General features: G+C 47.7%; 1 protein-coding gene across 2 annotated transcripts in view; it reads right to left on the bottom strand.

The window, feature by feature from the left end:
- Positions 1 to 20,290, bottom strand: part of LOC123346488 (butyrophilin subfamily 1 member A1-like) — a 111,774-nt gene that overhangs the window by 79,270 nt on the left and 12,214 nt on the right. For both annotated transcript variants that reach the window (XM_044983918.1, XM_044983917.1), the window contains exons 2-4: positions 6,834 to 6,950; positions 5,266 to 5,613; positions 13 to 294 (exon numbers count right to left, since the gene is read on the bottom strand). In XM_044983918.1, coding sequence (XP_044839853.1) covers positions 13 to 294; positions 5,266 to 5,613; positions 6,834 to 6,939 — 736 coding nt within the window. In that variant the 5' untranslated portion in view covers positions 6,940 to 6,950. The remainder of the gene's footprint in view (positions 1 to 12; positions 295 to 5,265; positions 5,614 to 6,833; positions 6,951 to 20,290) is intronic.

The raw sequence follows: 20,290 nt of genomic DNA on the forward strand, positions 1-20,290 counted from the left end.
ACGGGCACTGACCTGCTATGGAAATCGCTGACTCTCTCTCCTGGTTGAGTCGGGGGGTACTGACAGAGCAGGACACTTTCTGGTTGGACTCTTCAGTTAGAACAATGGCAATCTCTGTTTGAAACAGGCCATTGGCCTCTGGGGATATTTTTTCAGAGGCTGATGGTAAGAGCTGCCCCTGGAGATCTCTCCACTGAGCCTTGGGCTCTGGGTACCATCCGGCTGATCGACACACCACCCGGATCCCTCCGTCCTGCTGGCCCTCCACAGAGATGACAGGAGCAGAGCCCAAACCTACAGAAGAAATAAATGAACTTGTGATAATCCTACAGTGCCCAGTAATGAGTCAAACGTTTTATTACTCAGTTATCAAAAGCCATTTCCTATTAAACTGAGAATTGAATGTGAGTCCACAAGTGCAGCTGGTCAGTTAATCGGATCAGATTCCAATTTGATAGAATTAATCTTAATGTCAGGGCTGTTCTATGCACAAACTTGCTCCAGTTTCGTTAAAGTTTTTTTTTTTTTTTTAAACCAGTGCAAACCCCTGGTGGACACTCTTAAATCAAGAAGGAATCAACTCAAGCTTAATTAATATAAACCATTTCCAAACCATTTAAGAGCGTTCATGTAGGGTTTTGCACTACTTCACTGTAACCAGTTCATGTGTATGTATAGACCAGAGGAGGGCAAACTGCGGCCCCCGGGCTACATCCAGCCCGCGGGACCCTCCTGCCCGGCAGGCTCGCCACCAGCCCCTTCCCCGCTGTTCCCCCTCCCCCACAGCCTCATGCTCTGGGTGGTGGCGCTGTGAGCTCCTGGAGCAGCGCCGCTACAGAGCCTGGCCTGACCCGGTGCTCTGTGCTGCGCGGTGCGTGGCTGGCTCCAGCTGGGCGGCACGGCTGCCTGTCCTGGTGCAGCTGCACCGCCACCCATCGATGCTCCAGGCAGCGCTGTAAGGGGGCAGGGAGTGAGGGAGGAGGGTTGGATAGAGGGCAGGAGCATGTGGGGGGTGGTCAGGGGCTGGGGCAGGGATCCCAGGGGGGCAGTCAGGAAGGAGGGGGGGTTGGATTGGGCGGCAGGGGGCAGTTAGGGGCAGGAGGTCTAGGGGCGGTCAAGGGACAGAGAGCAGGGGGGTGGATAGGGCAGGGGTTCCAGGGGGGCCGTCAGGGAACAGGGGGATTTGGATGGGGCAGGAGTCCTAGGGAGGCAGTTAGGGGGTGAGAAGCAGGGAGGGTCAGAATGGTGGCAGGGGCAGAGCCTCCCCTAACCAGCCCTCCATTCAATTTCTGAAACCCGATGCAGTCCTCAGGCCAAAAAGTTTGCCCGCCCCTGGTATAGACAAACATTAAATTAATTCACTACCAAAAAACTTTGTTACTGGGGAGTCCAGGTTGCCTCGGCTGTGCCTTGTACCCTTCCAGAGCACAGAAGTTGGCAGCAGAAAACTGGACTTCACTGAGAGACAGGAAACACACCCACACTCACACCCACAAAATACAGACATTAGATAACAAAAAATGCAGGATTAAGGTATTGCCTTCTGCCCCAGATCACACTTTTACTGATGAGCTAAACTGAAATAAAATGAACTTAATCTGAATGATCTTAATCCGTCTGGCGGGAGCAGCGACCCATCTTGCTGATGCTTTTGAGTTCATGAATATCGCTTGTGCTGTTCTCTCAGATTAATGCTAGGTTACTTTTATTAAAGAAACTATTTCTATCTCAGACTCTGTGCTGGCAAGAGGGGAAGAATTGCCTCTTAGAAGCACCCAGAGGGTAGAGTGAAATTTTCCCATGTTACTGGGTGGGGGCTCAAGCGGTTTTGTTTATATTGTTGAACAGGAGCCCCCTGGATATTGAACCCAGCCCTTCTTGCTGCCCACTCCAGCTGGCAGAAGGGTTACATTATAATGGTGCTTTTTGATTGTCAGCATAACTTTTGTCAACCAAACTTGGCAGCGTAGACAAGGCCTATTTCAAGCTGGGTCGATTTTTTGTTTTGATTTTGATTTTCTTTTTTGAGCTGTAATCTGTATCCAGGAGATAATTCGGAACATGCTGAAACTATATTTGAAAAGAAAATAAATTACACGACAAACACTCGCTGGGAGGGGTGATGGGGATGGAGGAGGAGATGGGAACAGGGGTTGGGTCTGCAGCAAGGCATGTGGGTATTATGGGGAGGGGGATAAATGGGAATGGGTGGTAAGGGAGGAAAAAAGGGTTGGGGCCTTCTCAGGCAAGGGGAAGGAGGGGGGTGGGAGGTATCTGATATGGTGAGTGTTGGCAGTAGAAGTTGTGGGTTTAGCGGCAGGGACTCTTGTCAGTCCCAAATTCTCCCTTTTCCCATTCTGGGATCTGGGGGACCCCTACCCTTTTGCAGGGATTTGAATTCCTTTTTCTTCCCACTGTATGTCCTGGGATCTGGGAGACCCTGTCACTCTTGGGGTGTCTAACCCCCTCGTATGATCTGTGATCAAGGGCGAGTGGGGTGGGGGCTGAATGTGATGAAAATGTAAACATCTTAAATGCAGGACATGAATAGTTAAAATACACATCACTCCTGTGTGGGGTTGCCAGAGTGTGTGGGGGAGGGGGAGTTGGACTGGGTGGGCCTGCAACATGGCTGGGGTCCTGGGGAAGTCTGGCTGGACCAGGGGCAGGGGGCCCAGCTCGGCCTGGCAGTTGGGGTGAGGAGCCCAGCTCAGTGTGCAGCTCAGGCTACATAACTGAGGGAGTGTGTGGCCCACCAGTCAGCTGCTGCCTGTGACGTGTGCCCCCAGAAACGCAGGGCAGAGGGGAGCTACATGTTGTGGGGGATGGTGGAGAAGGAAACAGACACACCAGTCTCCTCTCAAATGCTTAAAGTAGCCGCTGGATAATAAAACTGTCCAGGTGTTGGGGCAAGGACCTGGGATGAGATTTCTCTCACCAGCCCTGTTACCAGCTACACACTGCAAACATTGCAAAGCACGACCATTATCCCCACTGCGCTATCACAGAACATACAGGGGGGAGGGGCAGTGAGCAACCACGGAGCAACTCAGTGGCCTAACAGAGTTCCCAGGACTGGGACTATTCCTCACTCTGCCACTGAGCTGCTGGATGACCTTGGGCAACTCACTTCTCTGCTTTGTGCCTCAGTTTCCCATCTGTAAAATGGGGATAATGATGTGAAGCTCTTTCAGGTCTACTAATGGAAAAGCACCATACTATGCTTTTGGTTATTACCTAGGCACAGTCGTGTAGCAACTGCAAACTTAGGTGAGAACTACAATCACCTAAATGGCCACTAGCTCCTACAACAAATGTTTCCCCTTCTGTTAAAAAAAAAAATCCAGAAAATTCACTGACAAAACCTTGGTTAGCACAGAGTTCAGGCTGCCTGGTGATATTATCTCCTGCCCTTCCATAGCACAGTGACAGCTCTGAGACCCTGTTCCCACTACTCTCTCCACTGGTCAGTACAGCTACACTGAACACAGGGAATGCAGCTGCAGTGCAGGCAGATACATGCTCCAATTCAAATCAGTGGAACACAACACAAACAATGCCACCTTCCTGTAATCCTTCCTCATGTCTATTCACTGACAAAAAACTTAGTTACCTCCAGGCAACCTTAACTCTGCATTATCTCCTACCCTTCCAGAATGCCTTTTTCAGCAAAACTCAGACCTCTAAAACCAGGAAATCCACAGTGAAGGTAAAAACCCAAACAACCTTAACTCTGCCCCTTTGGAGATTGTAATAACCACTGGGAATTGGCTTCATGCACTAAAGCTGCATGCACTGTGCTCGGTGTAGCTGTAATAGACTCATAGACTTTAAGGTCAGAAGGGACCATTATGATCATCTAGTAATGACTAGTGGAGGGGATTATTTGGAGCCTGTTGGCAGAGCTATCACTGTGATATGCAGAGAGATGCAGGTGTACCTTGAGGGATCGATCATGCCTCATTTCAGTGCTGAGTTGTGCAGGTTGTGTCAGTAGCAGGGCACAGACTCCTTGCCATGGGGATTGTCAGCAGCCTGGTGTCAGATATGCCAGTGATCTCCAGGGCTTGGTGAGAGGTAAGTGAAGGCAACGTCCCACAAGGAATCCTCAGGGCAAGGGAGACGAGGCGATAACATTTTGCAAGTCAGGGGTGGTTTGTGTGCAGTAGGCTCAGTGTTTGAATGGAGACCAGGAGTTCGCTACATCTGACCTAAACCTCATGTCATGGTTACAGAACTAGCTGCACCTCTGTCCCCTTGCTGGTCTCTCTGACAGCACCTTCAGGGGTCAGGTCTCCTGCCTCTACGTGTGCTGGGGGTGGGGAATTTCTCAGTTCTCCCACTCTTAGACCAGGGTCTGGGCTACAGGGCCCTGTGTATCAATCACTGTTACCCTTAAGGGGCCAGACACAAGCCGAGATCAATCCCAGCTGATGGCATCAGTTTGGGGAGGATCAGAGTCATTGTTCATCCCCAGATGCGCACAAAATAGTTGTAATAACCACAACATGTTAATGCCACCTGACAGTTGAAGGGTATTTGTGTGTCTCATTAATTCCTTGTTCTAAAGACCTCAAATATGGGCCACTAACTCGACCCCAGACTCCAATGAGTCACAGCAGTTTTCAAAACAATCTGAGTCTGCGTGTGAATTATAGAGAACTTAGAAAAAATGTCAAGTATCAGAGGGGTAGCCGTGTTAGTCTGGATCTGTAAAAGCAGCAAAGAATCCTGTGGCACCTTATAGACTAACAGACATATTGGAGCATGAGCTTTTGTGGGTCAATACCCACTTCGTTGGATCCGACAAAGTGGGTATTCACCCAGGAAAGCTCATGCTCCAATATGTCTGTTAGTCTATAAGGTGCCACAGGACTCTTTGCTGCTTTTAGAAAAAATGGATATTAAACAGCAAACTAGAATCAACCTTATCCAGAGCACAGTTACTGCCTCACTATACTGAGAAAGTATCAGAGGGGTAGCCGTGTTAGTCTGGTTCTGTAGAAGCAGCAAAGAATCCTGTGGCACCTTATAGACTAACAGACATTTTGCAGCATGAGCTTTCATGGGTGAATACCCACTTCTTCGGATGCAAGAAGTGGGTATTCACCCACGAAAGCTCATGCTGCAAAACGTCTGTTAGTCTATAAGGTGCCACAGGATTCTTTGCTGCTTATACTGAGAAAAACTGTGTCATCTCACAATTAACCCTGTGACTCCACTTATTACCCAACTGAAGACATTAAATCATCAGAAGTTACTGACCTTCCACCTGCAGTTCCAATACAGCATTTTCATAAGAGACACCAGACTGAAAAAAACACACATATGGCCCATCATCGGAGGGTCGGATATCGCGTATTCTCAGGGAAACTCTCCCATTGGTGATGTCGTCTTTCAAGAGCTCAGTTCTTTCTCGATATTCCGGCATCTGCTCTCCATACTGATCCTGCCCATCACGGTACAGGTGCACAGATGGAGAGAACTGGGATCGGAACCATCTCACCTCCATGTTCTCAGCACTCATCCTGGGGGAGAGGTGGCAAGGCAGGACGGCTTCCCCACCTACGGAGGCAGTGACTGGGTGGTCAGGTCCAGTCACTGTGAATTGTGCTGTGAAATGTACAGTGAAAAAAGGAAATTTAATTGGTGAGGGGCTGGGGGTAACATTAATTCAGCAGTAAGACACACAGTAAGAGAGTGCCCTGATTTAGAAGTGAGACCATTTAAAGACAAAAGCCCGACAGAGAAAAATTTACCATAAATCAATAAAAGGTCTGAATACACATTACACTTATCCCAAAGAATTCTCATCTGACACATGGGACTCTCTGGTAGGTTCCAAAGTCTTTCCAACCTTTCTCTAAGGGTTTGTCCTCTTGGTTAACAGGTCCTGTCACTTTGCAGCCCAAGATCTCGGGCCTCTGGTCAGTTCAAATTCAGCTTTTATACCAAAAATCTTTGTTCTCTTGGGCTTCTGGGACCTGGTCTAACCCAGTTTATGCAATTCTCCTGAGGGGTGGTACTTCTCTGGAGCTGTTACCTGTCCCTCAAGTAATTACCCCACATGGTTGGCAAATTCTGAAGGAGATGGGGTAACCCTCCCCCATGGCATAGATTACAATCCCGAGCCCACAAAGATACACATAACATGTATAGATACCATTGATAAAGGGGACACAAATAAACAGAACATGCATAACGTGAATTTGATAGTCCCCAAAATGCCGCATGTGGCTGCAGTATCTGTCACACAGAGTTCACATGTGAGTGTCATACACTGTCCCTATTATCTCTGAATAAAGCTCTAACTTCTCATGGACACCCTGGGGCCTGGGTCTCTGATACACCAAGGCCTTGTCGTGCTGCTCCAGCACAGGGGCCTCGTTATCTGCAGAAGGGGTGGTGTAAAGGCTGACAAGGTGTAAAGATATGAAAACAGATCATCACTATGCAGGCAATGGCTTTAAAGGTAAAGTCAGAGGTCAGAGAGTGGAGAGAGAGAGAGAAGGAGGCAGATTGAAAAGTGCAGGAAACAGAGAACTGGTCACTGTGGAACTGCACAGGATGTGGGGGTCTCGGTGCAGAGACTCAGCATCAGGAGAGACCGAGAGAGCTGGTTAAATTAACAGGATGGAAACCACAGCGGGGGGAACCAAAATGCCCAAGTAGCTGTGGAGCCAGCCCCAGGGGTGGGTGGGACAATATAAGGGGTTCACTTAAGGCACAGAATGAAGAAGCCAGCAAATATCCTCACTGTGAGATGAGGTCTAGCTCTGAGCCCTAGTCAGATGTGCCTAGTGCAGCATGAATGAGGAGGTTGGAGCTCCTACCTGACTCCAGCCTGTGAACCTGTAGAGCGAGGCAGAGAGCGACGTAGCCAGGCAGAGCGGAGCTCACTGTGGAGCCGGGGGAGAACGAGGGAACCTTCCCCGTCATCGTAGCTTGTTCTGGGGAACAGGAGAAATAACAAACCAGACAGCGAGTGAGTGGGATGCAGTGACAGTGCCAGGTTGTCTGACTTTCATAGCCCTGGTCCATGGATCAGTTACGTTTACATTAGCCCACTTCCCAATATTCATAGACTAAGGTCAGAGAGGACCATTAGGACATCTAGTCTATATGTGCCACAGGCCAAAGATTCTCACCCATTTACCCCTCTACTGAGCCCAAACTTGTGTTTGATTGAAGCATCTTCCAGAAAGTCACCAAGTCTTTATCTGAAGACAGCAAGAGATGGACAATTCACCACTTCCCTGGGTAGTTTGTTCCAGTGATTAATCACCCTCACGGTTACAATTCTGTGCCTTATTTCTAATTAGAATTAGTCCAGTTTTAACTTCCAGCCATTGGTTCTTGTTATGACTTTCTCCACTATATTAAAGAGCCCTTTAGTACCCTGTGTTTTCTCCATGAAGATGTGAGAGGTGGGGAATTTTACTGAAATATTTCTATGAACAATCAGTAGGTCTCTGTACCAATCCCCTTGGCATCGCTGCTGCTTTGGGGGAAAGCATTGCTTCTCTCACTGGGACGTGGCCGAGCAGGCTAGGGTATCTGAGATGTAGAGTCACTCGGACTGTCTGGGCTGGAATCAACCCATATCAATGGAGGCTTTTGAAAAGACAATGGGAAGCCTCAATGAATGAGCATCAACTCCTACACCAAGTTTCTTCCCCCCACCTCTCTACAGGGAAGAGGAGCAATAGCCCAGAGCTGGAGCACAAAGGGAGAAGGTGTCAGGGGTCTGTGTTAAAGGGCTGGGCTGACAGAGACACAGGAACTCACTTGGGACTGAGAGACAAAAAGGGACAGGGAGAGAGTGAGTCAAGCTGGAGCCTCCAGCAGCCCTGCTCAGCAGACCCCCAGCTCTGGCCAGGCTGAACCCTCTCTTAAACTTTGCTTCTCTGTGCTGACCTAAGGACTTTCAGACTCTATAGGCCAGGGGACTAACACATTGTTAGTTGGTGTGGAAAAGGCTGCCTGGTGTCACTGCAGATACTCCCTGAGAACATTGAGCCCTGAAGGGGTAGAACAAGTCTCCTGCAGGGGTCTGGCTCGTTGGACTTGCTTCAGGGAGCCATGGAGAAAGCCAGGGATCGCTGGTGCTCAAAGGCCCAGTTTCTGAGTCACTGAAGCCATGGACTTGCCTCTGTGGAATTGTGTGGATTGTGGGGTCTAGCACAATCAAGGGGTCACTCTCAAGGGCCTGGCTGAAGGCTAGGGCACAGACCAGGCCTTGTGAATCCATGACAGAAAGTCACCTCTCAGGGCTGGTCTACACTATGCGTTTAAACCGATTTTAGCAGTGTTAAACCGATTTAACGCCGCACCCATCCACACTACGAGGCCCTTTATATCGATATAAAGGGCTCTTTAAATCGGTTTCTGTACTCCTCCCCTACGAGAGGAGTAGTGCTAAAATCGGTATTACCATATCGGATTAGGGTTAGTGTGGCCGCAAATTGACGGTATTGGCCTCTGGGCGGTATCCCACAGTGCATCATTGTGACCGCTCTGGACAGCAATCTGAACTCAGATGCACTGGCCAGGTAGACAGGAAAAGCCCCGCGAACTTTTGAATTTCATTTCCTGTTTGCCCAGCGTGGAGCACTGATCAGCACTGGTGGCCATGCAGTCCCAAATCCAAAAAGAGCTCCAGCATGGACCGTACGGGAGATACTGGATCTGATCGCTGTATGGGGAGACAAATCTGTTCTATCACAGCTCCGTTACAGAAGACGAAATGCCAAAGCATTTGAAAAAAATCTCCAGGCTACACAGTGCTGCGTGACAAGCGTAACGGAAAGCCAAAGAGTCAAATGGACACTCATGGAGGGAGGGAGGGGGTACTGAAGACTCCAGCTATCCCACAGTCCACAGCAGTCTCCAAAAAGTATTTGCATTCTTGGCTGAGCTCCTAATGCCTGTAGGTTCAAACACATTGTCCAGCGTGGTTCAGGGTATAGCTCGTCAATTTACTCCCCCACCCCCACGTGAAAGAAAAGGGAAAAAAATTGTTTCTTGACTTTTTTCAATGTCACCCTATGTGTACTGAATGCTGCTGGTAGATGCGATGCTGTGGCAGTGAAGAGCAGTATCTGCTCCCCTCCCCTCCCCCCAGATGGTGCAATATGTCTGCTATCCATTGTCATCATCAGCCTGTGAGTGCTCCTGGCTGGCTGGGGGCTCCTGGGTAAAAATTGGAATGATTCCTGGTAATTCCCAGTAGATGGTACAGAACGGCTGGTAACCATCCTCATCATAGCAACTGGGGATTGAGCTCCATCAGCCCCCTCCCTTTCATGTGTAAAGAAAAGATTCTGTACTGCCTGGACTATCATAGCAGCGGGATGCTGGGCTCCTGTCCCCCACACTGCTTAATGTCCTGCCTGGACTATCATAGCAGCAGGATGCTCAGCTCCTCTCCCCCACACTGCTTAATCTCCTGCCTGGACTATCATAGCAGTGGGATGCTGGGCTCCTCTCCCCCACACTGCTTAATGTCCTGCCTGAACTATCACAGTAGCGGGATGCTGGGCTCCTCTCCCCGGCACCGTTTAATGTCCTGCCTGGACTATCATAGCAGCTGGGGGCTGCCTCACCCTCATTTTATCTCACTAACAAGTCACTGTTTCTTATTCCTGCATTCTTTATTACTTCATGACACAAATGGCGGGGACACTGCCATGGTAGCCCAGGAAGGTTGGGGGAGGAGGGAAGCAACAGGTGGGGTTGTTGCAGGGGCACCCTCTGTGAATGGCATGCAGCTCATCATTTCTGCAGGATCTGATATGGAGCAGCTGTGCTCTCTGGTTCTCTAGTACACTTGCCCCATATTCTAGGCAGGACTGACTCTATTTTTAGATACCATAAAGGAGGTGACTTGGGGAGTCATTCCCATTTTTGTCTTTGCACCCCCAGCCAACTTCAGCCACGGGCACCCATGACAGCAGCAGACAGTACAGAATGACTGATAACCATCATCTCATTGCCAATTTACAATGGCAGCACACAGTACAGAACAGCTGATAACTGTCTCTACTATCATGCAAAAGCAAATGAATGCTGCTGTGTAGCGCTGCAGTATCGCCTCTGTCAGTGGCATCCAGAACACATATGGTGACAGTGTCAAAAGGCAAAACAGGCTCCACGGTTGCCATGCTATGGCATCTGCCAGGGCAATCCAGGGGAAAAGGGTGCGAAATGATTGTCTGCCGTTGCTTTCCCGGAGGAAGGAATGACTGACGACATTTACCCAGAACCACCTGCGACAATGATTTTTGCCCCATCAGGCACTGGGATCTCAACCCAGAATTCCAAGGGGCGGGGGAGACTGCGGGAACCATGGGATAGCTACAGAATAGCTACCCACAGTGCAACACTCCAGAAATCGACGCTAGCCTCGGACCATGGATGCACACCACCGAATTAATGTGCTTAGTGTGGCCGCGTGCACTCCACTTTATACAATCTGTTTTACAAAACCGGTTTATGTAAAATCAGAATAATCCTGTAGTGTAGACGTACCCTTACTCTTCTCTTTGCTAAACTGAACAGATCGATCTCCTTCCGTCTCCTACTGTGAGATGTTTGCTCCAGCCCCCAAATCATGTTTGTGACCCTTTTCTGCAGTGTCTGTGATATTTTGGGTGCAATCCAGTCCTGTAAGGGGTGCGTCACCGCCCGCCCTGCCCTTTCGAGTGCGGCTGCTCAGAGCCCCCAGAAACCTGCCCATGTCACACAGGCGCCTGCCTGGGAGCAGTTCAAAGCTGAGCTCTCTTGGAAACGTGGCCCTAGGCCCCTATGGCCGCTGGCGCCCGCAAGAGGCTGGGAAGTGCAGGGGGCTTCTGACAAGTGCTGACTTCACTCAGGGCTCACACCACATAGCGGTGGAGGAAGCTCTGACTGGTTCTGGACTGTGACAAGGTGAAGTGGCTGTAACCTGCCTCAGGCCAGGACAGCAGCCCAAAGTGAAGCCACACTGAGAGGAAGTAGGTGAGAGCAGGGCTGGCAGGTGAGTCACTCACTGAGCACCTGCATTTGGTGGCAACCCCTGATAGCCTGCCAGTGAGAGGTAAAGCTCCTCCCTCCCTGCCAGAAACCTCCCTGAGGAAAACAGCAGCCGCCTCCCCTGCCCTCCCTTGGGGTGAGTATCTCCCCTCCCCACCCCCCACCCCGGAATGCAAAGGGCCTTGAGGGCACAGACAGGTGCAGTTTACATTTGGAAGGAGAGATTTTCACAAACAGAGGGAAGTTAGGATCAATGGGGCTTGTGTAAACATTGTAAGGGCTTGAATAGGGACTGGGAGTGGCTGGCTCACTACAAAAGCAACTTTCCCCCGGCTCTTGGTATTGACACCTCCGCCTCAATTATTGGGAGTGGATGACATCCATCCTGATTGAGTTGGCCCTGTCAACACTGGTTCTCTACTTGTGAGGTAACTCCCTTCTCTTCATGTGTCAGTATAATAATGCCTGCATCTGTAATTTTCACTCCACGCAACTGAAGAAGTGGGTTTTTCACCCATGGAAGCTTATGCCCAAATAAATCTTTTAGTCTTCTTTTATTATTGGCTACCCCCAATACCTGATTCAATGTATAGCTTTTTAAATGCCGTGTGAAGATTCTGCAGCTCATACTAGCGCTAGTTGGAGCATAAGGCCTCTGCAGTGTGTATTGAAGAGATTAGAGTTACATTTTTTTCTGAGCAAAGCTTGTACTCCACTATGTCTTCCAGAGAAGTTTGTAGCTCCATCAAATTTGTATAATTGGTGTATGAACCCTCGGTGGTAGGGGGCAGAGTAATACAGAGGGAGGCTTAGTGTCTCTCCCTCTGGCCCAGAGAAGGTTAAGTTGTTCCTTCAGGAGTTAAAAAGGGAAAATTGCTATTTGTAAGTCACTCCTTTAGGAATTGGAGGTTATAGTGTTCTGATATGTATCAGTTTGGTTTCCTGTGTTGTTCTTGGTTATGGCACACTTGTTAGGGAAAATGTTTAGGAAGACACAGTCTAAAGACATCTTTAGAGAAAAACAGGGAACGCTGTCTTTTGTCCAAGAACCCACACCCTTTAAACAAGTACTACAGAGGTTTGGACACAGCCCGTGGACTGAAGGGGGGCTGGGAGATGTGTGTACTATTTCAGATTTGGAGGATAGGCTGGCAAGGTATATAATCCTGTACAAGCCTACTCCAACTAAAAGGGATTCAGCAGCAATCTGGCTTTTGTGGGAGGAATGCAGGGATTTATACTCCCGCTTGGCATCCTGCCAGGAGGAGAATGCCTCCCTGCATGAAAAACTCACTCATATGCAAAAAGAGGCAGACAGATGGAAAGTGATAGCGATGGGGGGGTGCAAAGCCAGTTAGACCCTCTCCGGGAGGCAATCAGGGAGGGCAAACAAAGAGAAAAGAAGTTAGAGGAACAGGTCGGGGAAAAGGAAAAAATAGAAAAAGGAAATCAAGTATTGCAAGGCATGGTAAAGAGGTTAACCATAGAACAAAGTAAAGCTCTCCCCGCTAATCACAGCCGATGCGAGTCCCTTATCCAGCACCTTAAACAAAGGCTGGGATTCGCAAGCTGCCAGATAGCAGCGGTAACATCAGCGGTAACGGCAGGAGAGTGCGACTTTGATCCCCAGAGTGACGTCCCTGACTGGGAAGATGCCCCGAGGGAATCTAGCGAGGTATGGGAAAGAGAGATATGGAGCAGCAATCCTGAGCCCCACAGGCCGGTTGCAGCCATTAACAGAGTTACTGTAACAAGAACAGACACAGCTGCAGGGACTAGCACAGCTACTACAACCGTCCCCGTATCAGCAGCTGATCTCCAAGCGATGGCAAAAATGCTTGGACCCCTTAACCGGGAAAATTTATCAAAATGGACTTTGCGTGTGCTGCAATTGGCAGGCAGAGAAGATTTAACAGTCCCTGAGCTTAAACGCCTCATGACCACCGGTGCAGCACCCGAATTACAGGGAGTCATTGATTGGGTGATAAGAGAAAGCAGGGAGAACAATACTTTCATACCCCTGTTTGCAAGCCTAGGGGAACAAATGGGTCGCCGACATCTAATGCGGCTAGCATGATGCAGGAACCTAATGAAGACCCTGAAGGGTACCTATCCCGCTGGGGACTTATGCAGGTCATGGCAGGCATCACCCGCCCTGAAGATGCCCAAGGAGCCCCTGCAAATAACCCTGACACTGTAGCATACGGCACAGACGCCCTGAGGGACTGTGCTGCGACTCTTCTCCCTTACTATGCCAATAAGCTCAGCGTCTGGGCACCTAACCAGCCCGTGAGCATGACTGAGCTCCGAGATGGGATCAAACAGATCACCACTCATTCCGGCCCCGCACTCCAAGTAAAAAAAGGAAGGGCTCCCTTTGTGGCTGCGCTTGAGCAAATAACTTACTCCAATGAGAGTGGCAATATGGGAATAGGGGGCTCCTGAGGTCGCTAGCGCTGGGATGGAGCCCCAACTCGAGATCTAGTCCAAGAAGCCCTACAAGCACAAGAGAATCAGGAGCGTGTAACTAGCATAGCCGCAAGTGCCCCCCCGAGCAACCGGGACTAGGGGGCCTGCTGGACATGAGCACCCCACATAATACAGGAGCGCAGCAATGGGGACTCATCGATAAAATGTCCTGGGACTCTGGAGGGAGACCGCACATTTATGTCCAGCAGGAGAATCGCACTCCTGCACTAGCTTTGATTGATACTGGGGCTGCTGTCTCTTTAATTAAAACTGCTCCACAGGCAGAGGAGAGAGTAAAGCAAGTCACTTTAAAATCTTTTCAGGGAAAGCCAAGTACAGGCTGGGAATGGGCACAGGTCCCATTCTCAATACAAGGTTTTAGAACAAAAGGGAACTTAATTCAGACCCCTGACATGACTGACAAAATTATTTTAGGAGCAGATTGGCTGTATCAAAACAACATAATAATCGATTTACCTGGGGGCATATTATGGAAACTAGAAATCCCCTCCAACTGCTCTGACCAGGAAAAGCAGAATCTCATTGTAACCAAAGGGGGAGGTAAACGTGTTGCTGCTCTCACTACAGAGCAAGCCGAGGAGTGGCGCTCAAAATTCCCCACAGTCTGGACTCAAAGTAAAACAGACTGTGGAAAGATCAATGCCTGTGTTAAGATCGTAGGTGAACTGGTACCCCCTCAAAAACAATATCCCTACCCAAAGGAAGCAGAAGTCCAACTGATTCAGACTGTACAGGACTTGGAACAACAGGGAGTTATTAGAAAAACTAACTCTCCTTTTAATTCTCTACTCTAAAGGTAGACGGAAAGTCCTGGTGGTTAACTATAGACTATAGGAGGATTAATAAAGGGTCTGTACCCATGGCAGACATGACACAGGTTATACAGAAAGTACAAGCCACCTCCAAATACTTCTCAGTGATCGATTTGGCTAACTGCTTTTTTGCTATACCCCTACACCCAGAGTCCCAGGATAGGTTTGCATTCACCATAAACCACCAACAATTTACGTTTTGCCGACTACCACAGGGTTTTCAAGATTCCCCCACTATTGGTAGATATGTGGTAGATATGTTGGATCGTCTGAACCAGCAGGAAAGATCATTTGTCTTCTCCTATGTTGATGATATTCTGATTTTTGGGAACACCAGGGAACAAGTACAAAAATTTACTGAAAATGTTTTGGCATTAATCCAAAAAACAGGGTTTAAGGTAAATTTAGAAAAAGCACAATTGGTGCAACCACAGGTCACTTACTTAGGTATAGTGATTGGGAAGGAGGGGAGGCAAGTGGATCAGTGCAAGGTGAAAGCATTACTGGATATGTCCGCCCCTACAGATGTGCACTCTTTACGAGTTCTGTTGGTTGGGTTCAATTTCCTAGGGCCACATATCCATAAATATGCAGAGATCACACTTCCCTTATGGAAGTTATTAAAGAAAAAGACACAATGGGAATGGGGACCAGAACAAGAGTCCGCCTTAAATACCTTAAAACAAGAGGCTGTCACAGCCCCGGCTTTACGCTTCCCTGATGAATCAAAACCCTTTGTTATCAGACTAGCTGCAATTGAGGTTGCATTGGCAACTACTCTCTTACAAAGCAATGAGGAAGGCAAACTAGTGCCTGTAGCATAGGATTCTAAAAAACTTCAAGGTGCTGAGCTGAATTTTGACCCCTGGGAGCGTGAATGTTTAGCAGCCGTTTGGGCAATCCAGTCCTTTGAACCTCTCACGAGCACAGCACCTATCACAATTCAAAGTACTCATACTCCGCTCAAATATATCTTATCTGGCAAATTGATCGGGAGTAAGGTCTCCAATACACGCATGGCTCAATGGACCCTCATCCTGGTCAATAGAGGGGTCGTTACCGAAACAGTATCTAAACCTGATTTATTGACTCATGCTTTAATTGAAAAAGGGACTAAGCATGAATGTCCCGAGATTACTTTAGAACAGAGAATTGCACTGGTGGAGGCGCCCCCCTTAAGGGATTTAGACACAGCAGGGCAGGAGAAGCATATCTGGTTTACCGATGGCAGCTCGGTAGTAATTAAAGGGAAACGGTATATTAAGTATGCTGCTATAAACCTAGAGGAGGAAGTGATTCAAGGGTATTTGGATCATGGCTCAGCCCAACATGTGGCGCTCCATGCCATATATCAAGTGTTAAAGTTATATGAATCCTCTCCCAGACTGATCTATATCTATGCAGACAGTGATTTTTGCATGAAAGGCATACAGTATTGGATGTTTGACTGGCAACAGAATAATTGGCAGGGAGCAGATGGAAAGGAGATAGCATACCTAGACAAATGGAAATGGATCCATGCTTAGGTGACAAGGAACCCCAATCAGTTAAAAATCCGGCACGTTAAAGCTCACAGCAGAGAGCGCAGTGCTGAAGCCATGTGGAACAGCCGAGCCGATGCCATCGCCCAGCACAGGGCCGTAGCAACAAAGAACGTGGCCCCCTCCGAACATATGTCCGGGGCCCCTTACAATGCAGAAACTGGAATGCGGTATTTATTTTATACAATGTACAGGGTTCATATTATGTATACATAGGCCTACAGTGTACATGTATTCCGTATTTACGCAAAGCACTTCTTTCGAGACTTGTTCTCCGCAAATTGGTTAATCAATGCATCATAGTCCAGAGATCTGGCAATCTTATTTTCGATTGAGATAACTGCAAGCGCAGAAAGCCTGTCATCTGTCACAGTTGAGCGCAGGATATTCTTGATCAGTTTCATTCTGCTGAAGCTCCTTTCAGCACCGGCGACAGTAACTGGTGTGGTCAGAAGAATTCTGATGCAAATGCAAAGATTCGGATATATCTCCTGAAGGCTGTTCTTGTATACGTACGTTAAAAAATTGTTTGTCGTGACAAGTCCTCTCTCTTTCCTGATGACATAAATAAAACAATTCAATTCCATTATGAGTTTGTTGGCATCAATGTCTCCCATTTTTCTTTCAAAATTTTTGCTGTGATTCTCCAGTTCATTTTCTCTGTGACACTGCTTCAGGCTGTTAGCGTTGTACAGAAATCCAAACAACTTATACCACTGCACGAGTTGGTCAAATCACGACGAAACGGAAGATATGGCCTGATCAGTGAGAACAAGAAAGAACTGCGATTTGAATTTTTCTTCGGCAGAAAGACGACTCGAATCATCAGCACATTCGTAATCAAACATTCTCTTCTTACGTTGCACCCTGGTTTCTGGAAACACCTGCTCAATACCCATATGTTCTGCTATTTCACGTGTATTTGTGACCACAGAGTTATATCCTGTATTTCGATAGTCTTCCAAAAACTTCATTGTAGCACCGACTTCTGCCTGCAGTACGTCAATTGACACATCTGGTGACTGAATTAATTTGCTGGTTTTATTGACGTGAAATAGTATATTGTACCACGTGTACACAGTCAGAACAAAAGGCCACGTAGTAACATGGTCTAAAAGCGCACTGGCTTCTGTTGCTGTATTGCCATCTTTCTTTTCGAGTGCATATTCTCGCAAAGATGACAAAGCATTGCACAATTCTTCAAGGTGATAACGCAATGGCTTCACAGCATCAATTCTAGACTCCCAACAACAAGTGTCCGATAACCCTTTAACAGATATTGGCATATGTTCTTGAAGTATATCCCAACGTGAAGGTGACGAAGAAAAGATAACATATATTCTGTTAATCAGACCAAAAAAGTCAACGGCATATTTCGATGACTTTGCCGCATCTGAGATCACAAGATTCCAAGTGTGAGCTCCACATGGTACATACAAGGCACGGTCATTTATTTCTAGCATGCGGGCTTGAACTCCTTTATTCTTTCCTCTCATATTTGCGCTGTTATCATAAGCTTGGCCTCTCATGTCAGCAATGTCTATTCCTAAGTTGTTTGCCTTTTCAAGAAACGCTTCCAATAAGCCCTCGCCAGTTGTATCATGAACATTAAGAAAACCAACAAATGCTTCACGAATATTGACACCATCTTCACTGTTGCATTCAACAAAGCGTAACACCACAGACATCTGTTCTTCATGTGACACGTCGGGAGTACAGTCCACCAAAATAACTGAATAATATTTTGCTTTTTTAAGCTGCACTATATTGGCCTCTTGAATGTTACTGACAACAAGTTGAATCAGCTCGTTTTGGATCTGTGGACTGAGGTACTGAACATGTGTCTCTGCCTTCTTAATCGTCTGTAAAAGTTTGCTGAGGACAGTATCATACTTTGCAAGCAATTCAAACAGTCCCAAAAAGTTGCAATTTGAAGGATCGCCGAGCTTTTCATTACTTCCTCGAAATGCCAAGTTTCTTTCGGACAAGAAAATAACGACATCAACCATGTGTTTGACAACATTTCTCCAGAAATCTCTTTCTTTCAGAAAAGCCTGCAATTCGAGTTGGTCAATAGATGTATGGTTTACTATGCCTGACCGAAGGTCAAACCATTTCACCATACAGTCTTGATGACCTTTGCCTGTTTCATGCTGCTGAAGTCTTTTTGACAGTGCTTTCCAAGCAGATGTTCCACGACGTAGCGGTATGTCGCCAGTGCCAAATAATTTACAACAAAAACAAAAATTGGCATCTTTCTGAACTGAGTACATTAACCATGAACATCTTATTTTCTCGCCATTTGCCATGGTTCGATAGAAATGAGTACCTGTGAACCTCCGTCTTTCCTCGTTAAATGGAAATTTGTAACTTTCATTCTGCTGCGGTGGGCCACGTGCAACAATGTCACACACTTGCCTGTCCGATATTATAGACAGCCATTCTCCTGGATCATCAGTCAGTGGTTCAGATTCAGATACTTCTTTCCCGGCAGCAGCTGGAATATCTGTCACAGTTTGTTTGGTAGAACAACTGGCTTCACCTTCGACCTCACTTGAAGCACTTCTGGATACTTCTGGATACGATTCGTCGCTGCTAGCGCTGTCCGTTTCATGTGCCTGTACCTGTACGTTGGATTGCAGCACAAAATACATTGACAACTTTGGAATTTTCTCAAGTTCCTTCTCGGCATCTTTTGCCGCCTTTCGTTTACTAGCTCCGCTCTTATACGTTCTCTTAGACATCACAAAGTACGCTTCTGCGTTGGAAACGATAAAAAACTAAACAACTAAATTAATAACATTTATCCGCCGACCGCCATTATGAACGTAAATACACATTCTTTGAATGGGTCCAACTAAAATTCGAAACTAACCGACAGACAACTGATGTAGCCAATAGCATTATGATATATCATAATGACTTCACGGTTTTGTTAGTAAAACCGACATGGATTGTGCATTAGCGTCAATAAATGTCACTTACCTAGTTATACCTTACATTTTTTTGCCACTTTTAGGGGCCCCCTTCCTTGCGGGGCCCCCTTCGGTCGGAGGTACGGAGGGCGCTCGCTACACCTCTGGCCCAGCAGCAGAACGTAGTGGTTGTAACTAGAAATCAGAACCACGCTAGCGAGCTCATTTCTGACACTCTGCTGCCATCTAGCGATGTCAGTAATCATTGCAGCCAAACTCCAGGAAAGACGGAACGGCAGGAGCTAATCAGCGTGGCACATCAGTTCATGCATGAGGGGACAAAGGGACCTTAAGGAGGCTAAGGCAGGTAGCAGACTGGGAAGGGGTGGAGGATGATGTAAAAACGTGGGTGCAAAATTGTGTGCGCTGTGCAAAGGACAAAGCCCGTCCCCCGCACTGGCTACCAATGATGCACCAGAGACGGTTGGGACCATGGCATAGAATACAGATGGATTTTATTGATAAGTTGCCTAGAAGAAAAGAAGGATTCCAATATTTGCTGGTTATTATAGATTCATTTTCAGGATGGGTGGAAGCATTCCCCATTAGGGATAACAGTGCTAGGACTGCAGCTAAAAAGCTCTTAACTGAAGTGGTGTGCAGATATGGAACCCCTGAGGTCATAGACTCAGATAACACTGATCTACAATTATTGAGAAGTCGTCTGCTTCAGAGATAAAATGTGCTATTTATTATGTATTTTGATGTGCTGAATTCAAATATGACAATTAAAACAACTGATTGGCTACTGTTTCTAAGGCCTAGTCTACACTAGGACTTTAATTCGAATTTAGCAGCGTTAATTCGAACTAACCGCTCAACCGTCCACACCAGGAAGCCATTTAATTCGAACTAGAGGGCTCTTTAGTTTGAATTTGGTACCCCACCCCAACAGGTGGAGTAACGCTAAATTCGACATGGCTAGCTCGAATTAGGCTAGGTGTGGATGCAAATCGAACTTAGTAGCTCCGGGAGCTATCCCACAGTGCACCACTCTGTTGACGCTCTGGACAGCAGTCGGAGCTTGGATTCTCTGACCAGCCACACAGGAAATGACCCGGGAAAATTTGAATTCATTTTCCTGTCTGGGCACTTTGAATCTGACGTCCTGGCTGGGCATCGGGGTGAGCTCCGCAGCACCTGCAACGATGCAGAGCTCTCCAGCAGAGGAGTCCAGCCAATCCAAGAATAGAAAGAGGTCCCCAGCATGGACAGACCGGGAAGTCCTGGATCTGATCGCTGTGTGGGGCGAGGAGTCTGTGCTGTCGGAGCTGCGCTCCAGCAAGCGGAATGCAAAGACCTTCGAGAAGGTCTCCAAAGCAATGATAGAGAAAGGATACAGCCGGGATGCAATGCAGTGCCGCGTGAAAATCAAGGACCTGAGACAAGGCTACCAAAAAGTCAGAGCGGCAAACGGACGCTCCGGAGCCCTGCCGCAGACATGCCACTTCTACGAAGC

The sequence above is a fragment of the Mauremys mutica genome, chromosome 12, assembly GCF_020497125.1.
Source record: "Mauremys mutica isolate MM-2020 ecotype Southern chromosome 12, ASM2049712v1, whole genome shotgun sequence".
Lineage (NCBI taxonomy): Eukaryota > Metazoa > Chordata > Testudines > Geoemydidae > Mauremys > Mauremys mutica.